Here is a 15,985-nt window from a genome sequence, read left to right on the forward strand (position 1 = left end):
ATGCGGACAAAGCCCGCCCACTGCTCAAAGCTACCATCTTCCCACTGGTGGCTGAGGCCCGCCAGGCCTTCAACTGCATCAAGGCAGATATTGCCAAAGCCGCGATGCGTGCGGTGGACGGGTCCATCCCCTTCCAGGTGGAGAGTGACGCATTAGAGGTCGCCCTCGCCGCCACCCTTTACCAGGCGGGCAGGCCAGTAGCATTTCTTTCCCGTGCCCTCAACGCCTCCGAAATTCGACACTCCTCAGTCGAAAAAGAAGCTCAAGCCATCGTGGAAGCTGTGCGGCACTGGAGGCACTACCTCTCTGGTAGGAGGTTTACCCTCGTCACCGACCAACAGTCGGTAGCCTTCCTGTTTGATAACACATGCGGGGCAAGATCAAGAAAGATAAGATCTTGAGGTGGAGAATCGAACTCTCCGCCTATAATTCCGATATAGTGTATCGTCCTGGGAAGCTCAATGAGCCCCCAGATGCCCTGTCCCACGGCACATCGCCAGCGCGCAAGATGACCGACTAGGGGCCATCCACGATGACCTCTGCCACCCGGGGATCACCCGGCTTCTCCACTACATCAAAGCCCCCAACCTGCCCTACTCCACCGAGGTAGTCAGGGCCATGACCAGGGACTGCCAAATCTGCGCGGAGTGTAAGCCGCACTTCTATCGACCAGATAAGGCCCACCTGGTGAAGGCATCCCGGCCCTTTGAGCGCCTCAGTATCAACTTCAAAGGGCCCCTCCCCTCTACCAACCGCAACACTTATTTCCTAAACGTCGTTGACGAGTTCTCCCGCTTCCCCTTTGCAATCCCCTGCCCCGACATGACTGCAGCCACCGTCATTAAGGCCCTACATAATGTCTTCACCTTGTTCGGTTTCCCCACTTATGTCCACAGTGACCGGGGCTCCTGGTTTATGAGTTCACAGGTTCAGTCTGTCCGGTGCTCTGATTGTGCGCTGTGATCGCTGCGTCAGTACCTGCTCGTTAAGGGCATCGCCTCAAGCAAGGCTACCAGTTATAACCCTCGGAGACACGGACAGGTGGAGAGGGAGAACGGGATTGTCTGGAAGGCCGTCCTCCTGGCTCTACGGTCTAGGAATCTCTCCATTTCCCACTAGCAGGAAGTCCTCCCCGACGCGCTCCACTCCATTAGGTCCCTCCTTTGCACGGCCACGAACGAGACACCTCATGACCGCCTGTTTGTTTTCCCCAGGAAATCCACCTCCAGGGTCTCGCTTCCGTCCTGGCTGAAGACACCGGGGCCGTCCTACTCCGCAAACACGTCAGGAACCGTAAGTCCGACCCCCTGGTCGAGAGGGTCCAGCTCCTTCACACCAACCCCCAGTGCGCATACGTTGAACACCCTGACGGCCGACAGGATACGGTTTCCCTCTGGGACCTGGCACCCGCAGGTTCCACCACCACCCCCAACCTCCCCCCCCCCCCCCCAACGTACGCCGACCAGCGCCCCTGCCCCTACATGGCCTCCGCACACCCTCCTATACTCCCTCCCCCTTCACCGACCCACAGGAACGAAGCTCCAGAAGACACGCTCCCGGAGTCCACGTCTGTGACCACACCGGTGAGTTCAGCACCCATGCCCGCACGGATGAGTTCGACACCCGGGCCAGCTGCGATACCAGACCTCCAGCGATCACAGCGCACGATCAGAGCACCGGACAGACTGAACCTGTGAACCCTTCACCCCCGCCAGACTTCAATTTTTTTAACAGGGGGTGAATGTGGTGAACTGACCATTCACCATGTATTACACTGTATCACGCTGTTGCCCATGTGGGCTCCACCTATGGACCATTGTACGATATGACACAGAATGTATCATGTTGGTGCTCTTGTGGGCTCCGCCCCTGGCTCCGCCCTCTTGAGGGGAGGTATAAAGAGCAGATGCCCTGTAGGCAGCTCTCAGAGCAGAGCAGTCGCAGGCAGGCACTGTTCTAGCTGATTAAAGCCACTGTTTACTTCAACTCTCTGTCTCATGTGAATTGATGGTCGCATCACTACATTGCCTAGATATTGATTGTATAAGATGAAAATCTGTGGGATTCTATTTGACACATTTTCTGAAGGCAATTTATTTGCGTTAAAACTTTGTGTGCTTTTTTTTGCTCCCAGGAAAGGTACACTTCTCTTCAATAATGTGTTTGCGATCCTTGCTGCTTTGTTGATGTCACTGAGTGAAACTGCTGACTCCTTCGAAATGCTTATTGTGGGCCGTTTTATTATTGGAGTGAGTGGAGGTGAGAACATTTTTAGTTCAGTTAAGTTAACTTATTTAGTTATGTCTCAAGTTGCTAATGTATTTAGTAATACGGACAACCTGGAAGGAGAACTTTTCGGGGTCTTTTCCTCGGTGCCTGGGATGGCTTGGGACTGATGACTCTAGAAAAATTGGATTGATTGAAGTGTGTACTTGAAATGGAACAAACTCTGTTTTCCTCTATTTAAATGACAGGAGGGAAGGGTCCTTTCACAGGCCGATGCTCTGACCCACTCCAGTTTTCCTACATACACCCACATAATCCTGTTGGATGAATTGGATTTGTTTATTTTACCGAGGGACAGTGAAAAGTATTTTTCTGCGAGCAGCTCAAACAGATCATTTAGTACATGAAAAGCAAGGAAGTAAGAAGAAAATACATAATGGGGCAACACAAGGTACACAATGTAAATACATAGGAACCGGCATCGAGTGAAACATACAGGAGTGTGGTATTAATCAGGTCCGTCCATAAGAGGGTCGTTTGGGAGTCTGGTAATAGTGGGGAAGAAGCAAGTCGCTTGAGAATTCTCTTCATTTTGTCAAATTCCATGTTTGTTAACAGATTAATCCCCAGGCTGTTAGTATTCTTTATTATCATCTAAGTAGCTAATCTTTGATGACAGATATATTGAGAGAGTTGTTAGCAAAGCATATGGGTGGGATTCTCTAATCCCACTTTGGTTCGGCCACATTTGGAATACTGCGTGCAGTTCTGGTCGCCACATTACCAGAAGGATGTGGATGCCTTGAAGAGGGTGCAGAGGAGGTTCACCAGGATGTTGCCTGGTATGGAGGGTGCTAGCTATGAAGAAAGGTTGAGTAGATTAAGATTGTTTTCATTGGAAAGACGGAGGTTGAGGGGAGACCTGATTGAGGTCTACAAAATTATGAGAGGTATGAACAGGGTGGATAGCAACAAGCTTTCCCCAAGAGTGGGGGTGTCAGTTACAAGGGATCACGATTTCAAGGTGAGAGGGGGAAAGTTTAAGGGAGATGTGCGTGGAAAGTTTTTACGCAGAGGGTGGTGGGTGCCTGGAACGCTTTACCAGCGGAGGTGGTAGAGGCGGGCACGATAGCATCATTTAAGAAGCATCTAGACAGGTATATGAATGGGCGGGGAACAGAGGGAAGTAGACCTTGGAAAATAGGAGACAGGTTTAGATAAAGGATCTGGATCGGCGCAGGCTGGGAGGGCCGAAGGGCCTGTTCTTGTGCTGTAATTTTCTTTGTTCTTTGAGTGTCCACGCCGTCGTAAACGCGGTTGCATTTTACGATGGTGTGAACGGGCCGAACCCACCACTAATTCTGGCCCCTACAAGGGGCCAGCATGGCACTGGAGTGGTTCACGCCTCTCCAGCTGCGGATACCGCCGCGAACTGTGCGCTGCGGGTTCTGCGCGTGTGCAGTGGCTTCCTTCAACGCTCCGGCCCCGATGCAACACGGTGCAGGACTACAGGAACTGATGCGTCGGAAATGAGGCCCTCAGCCAGTGAGGCCGGCCCACCGATCGGTGGACCCCGATCGCGGGCTAGGCCACATTGGAGAGCCCCCCCCCCCCCCCCCCCCCCCTCCACAGGCCAACCCCCCCAATCCTTCCACGCCGAGTTCCCACCGGCTGAGAGCAGGTGTGCACGGCGCCGGCGGGACTCTGCATTTTCACGACTGCCTCTCGGCCCATCCCAGGCCGGGATTCAGAGGGCTCAGCCACATAAAGCGGGGCGTGACCAGCGCAGGGCCAACAGCGCTGATTCTCCGCTCTGCAGGGAATCGTGTGCCGGCGGCATGGCGCGATTCGCGCCGGTGGCAGGGATTCTCTGGCCCGGCCCCGGGTTGAAAGAATCCCGCCCTCGGAATCTGCGGGCTTCATAAATGCAAGTATTTTGTACAATACCATTGAAGTTATATTGATCCATTATAAAGCTCTGCTTGGGTCACAACTGGAGAATGGGTCCAGTTCTGACCACTGCATCTTGGGAAGGAAGTGAAGATCCTTTGGAGGGTGCAGAGGAGCTTTACAGCAATGGTTCCAGGAATGAAGGAATTCACCTACAATGTCAGATTGGAGATGCTGGTGCCATTTTGGGAGCAAAGGAGATAGTGGGGAGATTTGATAGTGATATACAGAAATATGGCAGGTTTAGATAAGATAAACAAGGAAAGTTGTTTTCGTTAGCTGATGCTGCAAGGTTTGACTTGGATTAAAGATCTGCAGGTTAGGTGCATTGGCCATGCTAAATTGCCCTTCATGTCCAAAAAGGTTAGGTGGGGTTACTGTGATAGAGTGGAGGTGTGGCCTTAAGTAGGGTGCTCTTTTCAAGGGCCGGTGCAGAAGTGATGGGCCGACTGTAAATTCTATGATTAAGAAATGTTGCTTCCAATTAAGTGTCACCTTACAGAACACAACGATGTTTGGTTTAGTACAGGGCTAAATCGCTGGCTTTTAAAGCAGACCAAGGCAGGCCAGCAGCACGGTTCAATTCACGTACCAGCCTCCCCGAACAGGTGCTGGAATGTGACGACTAGGGGCTTTTCACAGTAACTTCATTGAAGCCTACTCGTGACAATAAGCGATTTTCATTTTCATTTCATTTTCATTTATCGCAGCATGTTAAGATACATCATAAAAGACTTCCAGTTGCGGCTATGCGGAGCTAAGCCGCACGTTCGGCAGCTCCCGCTATTTAAGGACTTTTGGGCCGATTTGAGGGCCCCAAACGGCGCTGTTTCGACGAATCCCAGTGGGGGAAGGTGTCTAGAGGAGCATTCCCCATAATTTATGGTGCTCACCCGGAGTGGGGCAAAGGAAAAAGCTGCAGCAGCTCCCCAAGAAAAGCGGGGAAGAAAGACAAAATGGCGGCCGGCGGAACACCCGAGGACTGGTGGAAGTGGGCGCAGGAGCAGCAGGCCTCTCTTCTGCGCTGTTTTGCGGAGCTGAAGGCTGAGCTGCTGGGCTCCCTGAATGCGACTACCAACAAGCTGCTTGGGACCCAGGCGGCCCAGGAGGCGTCCATTCGGGAGTTGCAGCAGCAGGCCGCTGAGAGGGAGGAGGAGGCCGTGGTCCTCGTGGGGAAAGTGGAGTTGCACGAGGCACTTCACAAAAAGTGGCAAGACCGCTTGGAGGAGCTGGACGTTCGCACAAGGCGAAAGAATTTGAGGATCCTGGGCCTGGCGGAGGGGCTGGAAGGGTCGGATCTCCCGGCGTATGTGACCACAATGTTGAGCTCGTTGATGGGGGCGGGGTCCTTCCATTAGCCCCTGGAGCTTGAGGGAGCTCACAGAGTGCTGGCCAGGAGGCCTAAGGCAAATGAGCCCCCGAGGGCGGTGCTGGTGCGGTTCCATCGATTCAGCGACCGGGAGTGTGTGCTGCGCTGGGCCAAGAAAGAGAGGAGCAGCAAGTGGGAGAATTCGGTGGTGTGAATCTACCAGGACTGGAGTGCGGAGGTGGCTAAGCGGCGGGCCAGGTTCAACCGGACGCAGGCGGTGCTGCATGCCAAGCAGGTCAGATTTGGAATGCTGCAGCCTGCGCGTCTGTGGGTGACATATAAGGACCGGCACCACTACTTCGAGTCCCCAGAGGAGGCGTGGGCCTTTGTACAGGCGGAGAAGCTGGACTCGAACTAGGGCCTGGGGACACACTATGGCCGTTGCTGTTTTCGCTGTTGCTGTTCTTTAACTTTGACATGTGTGTTTTTTATGCTGGTTTTCTGTTTGCTCTGTTTCGGGTGGGTTTGTCTGTTGGGTATGGGTGTGGGGTATGTGGGGAATGTTGGGGGTTTGTGTTTTATATGTTCTCTTCTGTACGGGGCTGGGGATTGGGGTGAAACTGGATTTTGGGGAGCTGCATCAGAAGGGTGGGGTGTGGCAGTGTGAAAGCGCGGGCTTTCCTCTGGTTTCCCGCGCCGCAGGGCGGGGGGGGCGGAGCTGGCGGTGGGGGCGTGGCCTCCACTGGTTTTCTTTCCCGCGCTGAAGCGGTGCCAAGGAGGTGTGGCAAGAGGGGGATGACCCCATGCCGGGAGGGGATAGGTTTTGGCGGGAGCTGCCGGGGTCAGCAGAAGTCAGCTGACTCACGGAAGTAACATGGAGGGTGCATCGCGGCTAGGAGGGGTCCTAGCCTGGGGGGGGGGGGGGGGGGGTACCGGGTTGCTGCTGGAATGGCCAGGAAGGAGCTGGTGTGGGCCGGGGGGGTAGAGGAGAGGCCTTTTCGCCATGGGGAAAGGGTCGGGCGGGGCGAGCTGGCCTGAGGCGAGCAGTCGACAAGCTATGGCTAGCCGGCGTGGGAGGGGGGGCGGGTTGCCCTCTGATCCGGCTGATTACCTGGAACGTGAGGGGGCTGAATGGGCCGGTTAAGAGAACTAGGGTATTTTCTCATCTGAAGGGGTTGAAGGTGGACGTGGCTATGCTCCAGGAGACCCACCTGAAGGTGGTGGATCAGGTTCGTCTGAGGAAAGGGTGGGTGGGACAGGTTTTTCACTCAGGATTGGACGCGAAGAACCGGGGGGGGTGGCGATTCTGGTGGGGAAGAGGGTGGCGTTTGAGGCGGCTGAGGTGGTGTCGGACAAGGAGGGCAGATATATTATGGTGAAGGGTAGGCTGCAGGTAGAGAAGGTGGTGCTGGTTAATGTATATGCCCCGAATTGGGATGATGCTGGCTTCATGAGGCGCTTGTTGGGCCGCATTCCGGACCTGGAGGCGGGGGGCCTGATCATGGGGGGAGACTTTAACACAGTGCTGGATCCCATACTGGGCCGGTCCTGTTCAAGGATGGGTAGGAGATCGGCGGTGGCCAAAGTACTGAGGGGATTCATGGACCAGATGGGAGGGGTGGATCCCTGGAGGTTTGGGAGGCCGAGAGCGCGGGAGTATTCCTTTTTCTCCCATGTCCATAGGGTTTATTCACGAATAGATTTTTTCGTCCTGAGCAGGGGATTGATCCCGAGGGTGCAGGATGCCGAGTATTCGGCCATAGCGATTTCAGACCATGCTCCGCACTGGGTTGATCTGGAGATGGGGGAGGCGCGGGACCAGCGCCCGCTCGGGCGCCTGGATGTGGGGATGCTGGCTGATGAGGAGGTGTGTAGGAGGGTCCGGAGAAGTATTGAGGGGTATCTTGATACCAATGACACGGGGGAGGTCCGGGTGGGGATGGTCTGGGAGGCTCTGAAAGCAGTGATCCAGGGGGAGCTGATCTCCATCCGGGCCCATAGGGAAAGGAGGGAGAGGGAGAGACTGGTGGGGGAGCTCCTGGATGTGGACAGGAGATACACGGAGGCACCGGAGGAGGGGTTGCTGGGGGAACGGCGTAGTTTGCAGGCCAAATTTGACTTGTTGACCACCAGAAAGGCGGAGACACAGTGGAGGAGGGCGCAGGGCGCGGTATATGAGTATGGGGAGAAGGCGAGCAGGATGTTGGCGCACCAGCTCCGTAGGCGAGAAGTTGCTAGGGAAATTGGTGGAGTGACGGATGGGGGCGGGAATGTAGTGCAGAAGGGGACAGAAGTAAATGGGGTCTTTAGGGACTTCGACGAGGAACTGTACCGGTCAGAACCTCCGATGGGGAGAGGGGGGATGGAGAGCTTCATGAACAGGCTATGTTTCCCAAGGGTTCAAGAGGAGCTGGTAGAGGGGCTGGGGGCGCCGATAGAGTTGGAGGAGCTAGTCAGGGGGATTGGACAAATGCAGTCAGGTAAGGCCCCGGGGCCAGACGGGTTCCCGGTGGAATTCAATAAAAAGTATGCGGATCTGGTGGGCCCCCTGTTGGTGCGAGCCTTCAATGAGGCATGGGAGGGGGTGTCTTTGCCCCCGACGATGTCGCGGGCACTGATCTCTCTGATCCTGAAGCGGGATAAGGACCCCTTGCAGTGTGGATCATACAGGCCTATCTTGCTCCTCAATGTTGACACCAAGTTGCTGGCGAAGATCCTGGCCACCAGGATAGAGGATTGTGTGCCGGGGTGATACACGAAGATCAGACAGGATTTGTCAAGGGACGGCAGTTCAACACGAATGTGCGGAGACTGCTAAACGTTATCATGATGCCGGCAGTGGAGGGGGAGGCTGAGATAGTGGTGGCGCTGGATGCGGAGAAAGCGTTTGATAGAGTTGAGTGTGGGTACCTGTGGGAGGTGCTGGAGCGGTTTGGATTTCGGGAGGGATTCATCAAATGGGTGAGGCTGCTCTACGCGGCTCCGATGGCGAGTGTAGTTACAAATGGAAGGAGATCGGAGTACTTTAGGCTCTACCGTGGGACCAGGCAGGGGTACCCCCTGTCCCCCTTGCTCTTTGCACTGGCGATTAAACCTCTGGCTATGGCGTTGAGGGAGTCAGGGAGATGGAGGGGTCTGGTGCGGTGTGGGGAGGAACACCAGGTATCGCTGTATGCGGACGACCTGCTGTTGTATGTTGCGGACCCAGAAGGGGGAATGCCGGGGGTGATGGAGCTGTTAGCGGAATTTGGGGGCTTCTCGGGCTATAAGTTAAATTTAGGCAAGAGCGAGGTATTTGTAGTACACCCGGGAGATCAGGAGGAGGGAATTGGGAGGCTCCCGTTTAAGAGGGCAGTGAAGAGTTTCAGATATCTAGGGGTGCAGGTGGTCAGGAGTTGGGGGACTCTCCATAAGCTTAATTTTACCAGGCTGGTGGAGCAGATGGAGGAGGAATTTAAAAGGTGGGACATGGTGCCGCTATCGCTGGCGGGTAGAGTGCAGTCCGTCATAATGATGGTTCTCCCGAGGTTCTTGTTCCTCTTCCAGTGTTTGCCCATCTTTATCCCTAGGGCCTTTTTTAGAAGGGTGACCAGCAGCATCATGAGCTTTGTTTGGGCGCATGGGACCCCGAGGGTGAAGAGGGTCTTCTTGGAGCGGGGTAGAGATTGGGGGGGGGGGGGGGGGGGGCTGGCGTTACCCAATCACTCGGGGTACTACTGGGCAGCCAATGTGTCGATGGTGCGCAAGTGGGTGATGGAGGGGGAGGGGCAGCATGGAAACGGATGGAGAGGGCGTCCTGTGGAGATACAAGCCTGGGGGCCCTGGTAACGGCGCCGTGGCCGCTCCCTCCTACGAGGTATACCACGAGTCCTGTGGTGGCGGCTACCCTCAAGATTTGGGGGCAGTGGAGGCGACATAGGGAAGAAGTGGGGGGCTCGATGGAGGCTCCGTTAAGGGGGAACCATAGGTTCGTCCCGGGGAACATTGATGGGGGATTTCAGGGTTGGCACAGAGCGGGCATCAGACAGCTGAGGGACCTGTTTATTGATGGGAGGTTTGCGAGCCTGGGGGAGTTGGAGGAGAAATTTGGGCTCCCCCCGGGAAACATGTTCAGGTATCTGCAGGTAAAGGCATTTGCTAGACGGCAGGTGGAGGGATTCCCTTCGCTTCCCGCGAGGGGGGTGAGTGACAGGGTGCTTTCGGGGGTCTGGGTCGGAGAGGGGAAGATATCTGATATCTACAAGGTTATGCAGGAGGTGGAGGAGGCGTCAGTAGAGGAGCTGAAAGCTAAGTGGGAGGTGGAACTGGGGGAACAGATCGAAGACGGGACATGGGCTGATGCCCTGGAGAGGGTTAATTCTTCCTCCTCGTGTGCGAGGCTTAGCCTCATCCAATTCAAGGTGCTGCACCGGGCCCACATGACGGGGACGAGGATGAGTAGGTTCTTTCGGGGTGAAGACAGGTGTGTCAGGTGCTCGGGGAGTCCAGCGAACCATGCCCATATGTTCTGGGCATGCCCGGCACTGGAGGAGTTCTGGAAGGGGGTGGCGAGGACGGTGTCGAGGGTGGTAGGATCCAGGGTCAAGCCAGGCTGGGGACTCGCGGTTTTTGGGGTTGGGGTGGAGCCGGGAGTGCAGGAGGCGAAAATGGCCGGTGTTCTGGTAGCCCGGCGAAGGATTTTGCTACAATGGAAGGATGTGAGGCCCCCAAGCGTGGAGACCTGGATCAATGACAAGGCGGGTTTTATTAAGCTAGAGAAGGTCAAATTCGCCCTGAGAGGATCGGTACAAGGGTTCTTTAGGCGGTGGCAGCCTTTCCTCGATTTTCTGGCTCAACGATAGGGTACTGGGACAGTAGCAGCAGCAACCTGGGGGGTAGGGGGAGGGAAAAGGGGGGAGGGAAAAGGGGGGGACGGGACGATGACTATGTTTGTTTATTTAATTTTAATTTATTTTTAAGTTCTTTTGTTGGGGTTGAGGGGGGTGGGGGGGATATGATACATGCGTTGAGGCGGTCTGGGGGGTGTTACAGTTGTTATGGGTTATTTTGTTGCATTTTATTGTTATATTTTATATTTTCTGTAAAAAAAATTCAATAAAAATTATTTAAATAAAAAAAGATACATCATAAAAAAGGACAGAGAATTTATCCTGCCCACTGAATCCCTCTGATATACTCTTGAATTCTGTTCTAGATAGTAAAGATATTTTCATTTGTTAGTAACGCTAAAGCATATTGCCCTCATAACCAATTCTCCCAATTCAAGCTATCACCAAATCCAACCATTGAATTTGTCCTGATTGTTCATATGTGAATACTTTCCATTGTTGTTTGGGAGGGGAGGAGTGGATCACTTCCACCAATTCTTGACAAATTTATAGATTAAAACATTCCAGAAAATAATCCTGTGTAATTGAATGCAGATTGGGAAAATCCCCCGACAAACATCCTAGCAACTGAAAGCAGATTTTTACTAAACATGGAGTAATAACATGGTAATTACTGATCCTTGAGTATGGATACCAAGAACTGGGAGTGGTTAACTGAGAAGCCCCTTGTTAGGTTTCCGGCGAGCAACCACACGGAAGTGCCTCAGTAAGAAAACGACTATATTTAACCTACTACAGTATACCACAACCCCTACTCCCCACGTCTCCCACGTCCAGCCCACACTCAGTTGGGGTATTTATATCCTGTGGGGCCCTTGGCGTCATGGTGAAGCTGTGCCCCTCAGCAGGGGAGATCATATTCGGATGAGGCCACAGGGACTCTGATGTTGCAGACTCCCTGGCCACCCCTCTTTCCACCACCCCCCCCACTAGCCCGACACGTTGTCCATCTCAACAGTGCGAGGGGGAAGATCCTTCACCTATTTTTCTCAGTGCTGTCTCTCTAACATCCACTACTCTGGGACCGGAGGGGTGTGACCGGGGAGCGGCATTTACGGGCCGAAAGCCTGCGTGGTTCAACTGTTCTTGGCCATGGCCGCCACCGGTTCCATTTTGACAGCAGTTGGCAAAGTCTCCATGTCCGATTAAGGGTCGGATGAGTCGACCTCCTGCGTTTCCAGGTCGATGGGCTCATCTGCCTCCCTGGGTATCAAAGGTGGCTGCTCCGGAGGAAGGGGCAACACCAGTCGTGGGGGCTTTGATTTTCCCTGGAGTACCTGTTGGGCTTTGCTGCTGAGGTAGTCCACGTGCCTATTCGATTGTCTTCCCTGTATTCGTACGGAATGAGACTGACCCCGATTGCTTTATCACTGTCCCTGGAATTCACAACGCCCTGTTGGTGAAATGTAAACCACATCGCCCGTGGCAAATTCACTGACGGTTCTGGGTTGTTGTGCTACGGAGTGTTCCTGCCGGCCGCGGACCTTTTCCCCAATGTCTGGTAGGACGAGGCTCAACTGCAGTCAACGACCCGTTAACAGCTCCTAGGGTGCCACCCCGGTAGAGGTGTGTGGCGTGGTTCGGTAATAAAAGAGGAAAGAGGCCAGTTGGGTCTCCTGGGAACCGGAGGTCTGTTTTCGCATCTCCAGCTTGAATGTCTGTACCGCCCATTTGGCCAAGGTCCGTACACGGCGGACCCTGTTTAACTTCAGCAAATCAGCGAATTCTGCTCTTGTGAAATCCCTGCTGTTGTCCGACTCTAAAACCTCGGGACGCCCGTGGATACAGAGAGTTTTTCGGAGCTTCTCAGCATTTGCTCGTGATGTTGTTGTGAACATGCGATAGACATCCACCCACTTTGAATGGGCGCCTACGATATGTAAATACATGGCTCCTTGGGAAGATCCTGTGAAATCCACCTGGAGTCGGGACCAATGTCGGTCCAGCCACTCCCAGGGTGGAGCAGGGCTGCAAGGGGGAACTTCTGATGCTCTTGGCACCATGTCCATTGTTTGACCAATGTTTTGATGCCCATGACCATCACAGGCCACCATACAATACTCTGGGCGAACATTTTCATCTTCTGTGGCGGTCTTGTAGGATTGCCCCCTGGCTTCGCTTGGCACGACCACCTGGGAGACCCAACAGCAGGATGCCTTCTACCACACCGAGTTTAGCCACCTTTGTGGTGAATACATGCCGATGCTTCGGGAGAGCACGATGTTGGGCCACATACAGTACAATGTGGCAGACCCTGGCCAACAGCGGGTCCATCTGTGTCCATGCCTTCACCTCGTTCCCGAGCGATATTCCAATACATATTTGTACGCCGCCAGGAGCAATGGCCAGTGTTGAATGCGGGCGGAAGCCACGGAGGGAATTGCTCCATTCTCCTTAAACAGCAAGGGCTTGTGGCCCATATAAGCCAAAAATGTTTGTCCGTCCACGTACTCCTGGAATCTCTTCATTCTGAAAGCCAACAGTCAACCTTCCTTTTCGAATTGTGACGAATTCCGCTCCTCCGCCTCGAACTAACGTAGCACGTCCTCCAGGATCTTCATATGGTCCCAGTTGGACGAACCAGTGATCAATACGCCATCGAGGTAAACTGCGACCTGCTGCAATCGCTGAACAATGTTCTCCAGCACCCGCTGAAATATGGCACATGCAGAGGAGCCTCCGAAAAGCAACCTGGTGTACTCGTAAAGACCCCTGTGTGTAATGATGGTTACATACTACCACAAGGCCGGGTCCAAAACTAACTGCAAATAAGCATGGCTCATGTCCAGCTTGGTGAAAGTATGCTCTCCACTGAGCTGTGCGTACAGGCCTTCAATCCTGGGAGCCGGGTAATGGCCCAAATGGGACACCGATTCATCGTCATCTTATAATTCCTACAAAGACGGATGGAGCCATTAGACTTCAGGACTGGTACATCTGGCGCAGCCCAATCTGCGAACTGCACCAGGCGGATGATCCCTAACCGTTCCAGGTGGTCCAATTCTGCATCCACCTTAGGCGTTAACACGTAGGGGACAGGGACGGCCAGAAAATACCGTGGCTGGGCCTTGGGGTCAACAAAATTCTTGGCAGAGGCTCCTCAGATGGTAGCCAATCCATCTTTATAAACATCCGGTCCATTGGGGTACATGCAGCACACCTGCTGCCAATCCAGCCAGAGGTACTTCAGCCAATCCTGGGCAAACAGGGCAATCGTAACTTTGTGGATGCACGTGAGCTGTCTATCGCTTGCTGCCTGTGTTGTTTGGCATACACGTAGTTCTGTGTTATAGCTCCTGTACTTCATAGAACCAGGATTGACCCCCTGGCTTGGTGATAATGGTATAGTATGAGATAAGCCAGTCCATGACCTTGCAGATTGTGGCCGAGTACAATTCTGCTGCTTCTGGTGGATGCCCAGTCTTGAGTTGATAGATCTGTTCTGAACTATCCCATTTAGCATGATGGTAGTGCCTCACAACACAATGGAGAATATCCTGAATGTGAAGATGGGTCTTTGTCTCCACAAGGACTGTGCGGTGGCCACCTCTACCGATACTGTCATGGGCAGATGCATCTGTGGCAGGCAGGCAGGTTGGTGAGGATGAGGTTGAGTATGTTTTTCCCTCGTGTTGGCTCCCTCACCACCTGTCACAGATCCAGCCCAGCAGTTATGTCCTTAAAGGCTTGGAGTAGTGGTGCTACCAAGCCACTCGTGGTGATGGACATCAAAGTCCCCTACCCAGAGCACATTCTGTGTCAATGCCACCCTCGGTGCTTCCTCCAAGTGGTGTTCAACATGGAGGAGTACTGATTCATCAGTTGGTGGTGGGTGGTACGTGGTAATCAGCAGCTTTTCCTGTCCATGTTTAACCTGAAGAGTCGATTTAGGCAGCACGGTGGCACAGTGGTTAGCATTGCTGCCTACGGCGCTGAGGATCCGAGTTCGAATCCCGGCCCTGGGTCACTGTCCGTGTGGAGTTTGCACGTTCTCCCCGTGTTTGCGTGGGTTTCGCCCCCACAACCCAAAGATGTGCTTGTTAGATGGATTGGCCATGCTAAATTGCCCCTTAATTGGAAAAAAAATAATTGAGTACTCTAAAATTTAAAAAAAAAAGATTTAAAATTTTTTTTTATTTTTTAAAAAGAGTCGATGTTGAGGACTCCGAGGGCTATTTCCTCTTGACTGGAATTGACTGTCCTACCATACCTGTTAGATCTGCCCTGCCGGTAAGACAGGACATACCCGGGGATGCTGATAGTGATGTCTTGGTCGTTATGTGTAAGGTATGATTCTGTGAGTTTGACAATGTCAGGCCATTGCTTGACTAGTCTGTGAGACAACTCTTTCAAATTTCTAATCTGTCCACCATTCTCAAATCTCTCTTCTTCCTGCCCAGTTGGATATTGAAGGCATCTATAGTAATGTGAGCAACTGGTTTATGTTAAGTAGCTGACCTTGGACACTTCAGTGGGGTCAGTCTGCCTGACAACAAGATGCAAATTCTGTTCTATTATGGTGACAGAACAGATTTGAGGAATTTTGTCCGTGAGTCATTTCGGTAGACAACATGAAATATGAATACATTTTCAAGTCGGATCAACTTCCCAAACCAATGCCTTGCAAACACTCTCAATTATGTATAATTAATTGTAAGCTGCAGTTTTTAACTTCACTATTATGTTATTGTAAGTGGCAAAATCTTACTGCGTAAAAGGATCACTTGTGGGGTACGATTTCAACAGAATACAATCATTACTCCAAAAATATGCAAGTAGGTTGTTGGTTATTTTTGTGTGGCGATTTCAAGCTCCAGATCTCCGTGCTCATTAATAAGCACTTCCCTGCTTTTGATACTCAAACCTCGAATTCCTGTGAGGTCCTGACAAAAATCAACAGCACAGTAAGCAGTAGATATGTAAAACTACGTGAGAACTGTAAAAATGCAATGGGCTCCTATGAATCCACATGTTAAGGATTTAACCCAGTTAATGTCTCTTTGCCAAGATCAGAAAGAGGTAATATTATACACAGGCACAAATGCCTTAGTAGGCTTTTGCCAGAGAGAACCTTGAAACTTTTTACCTCAAACTGGGGAATATCTGCAGTCAGAAAAACACATTGGGCAGAATTCTCCATTTGGGAGACTAAGTATCATAGAATCCCTACAGTGCAAGAGGGGGCCATTCACCCATTGAGTCTGCACCAGCCCTTGGAAAGAGCACCCTACTTAGGCCCACGCCTTCACCTTATCCCCATAACCCCACTAACCTTTTGGACACTAAGGGGCAATTTATTTTATTTAAAAAAATTTTTTTTAGAGTACCCAATTATTTTTTTTTCCAACTAAGGGACAATTTAGCATGGCCAATCCACCTAACCTGCACACCTGGACACCTGGACACAAAGGGTTGTGGGGGTGAAACCAACGCAGACACGGGGAGAATGTGCAAACTCCACACGGACAGTGACCCGGGCCGGGATTCACCACTTGCCGCCCTTTAAGGGACAATTTAGCATGGCCAATCCACCTAACCTGCACATCTTTGGACTGTGGGAGGAAACCAGAGCACCCGGAGGAAACCCATGCAGACACGGGGAGAATGTGCA

The 15,985-nt window shown here is 52.7% G+C and overlaps 1 protein-coding gene across 7 annotated transcripts in view; it reads left to right on the top strand.

Annotated features, from left to right (window-relative positions):
* slc2a9l2 (solute carrier family 2 member 9, like 2) overlaps positions 1 to 15,985 on the top strand; it is a 630,183-nt gene that overhangs the window by 231,414 nt on the left and 382,784 nt on the right. For all 7 annotated transcript variants that reach the window (XM_038792065.1, XM_038792062.1, XM_038792063.1 and 4 more), the window contains one exon: positions 2,135 to 2,259. In XM_038792065.1, coding sequence (XP_038647993.1) covers positions 2,135 to 2,259 — 125 coding nt within the window. The remainder of the gene's footprint in view (positions 1 to 2,134; positions 2,260 to 15,985) is intronic.

This window comes from Scyliorhinus canicula, chromosome 3 (genome assembly GCF_902713615.1).
Source record: "Scyliorhinus canicula chromosome 3, sScyCan1.1, whole genome shotgun sequence".
NCBI lineage: Eukaryota > Metazoa > Chordata > Chondrichthyes > Carcharhiniformes > Scyliorhinidae > Scyliorhinus > Scyliorhinus canicula.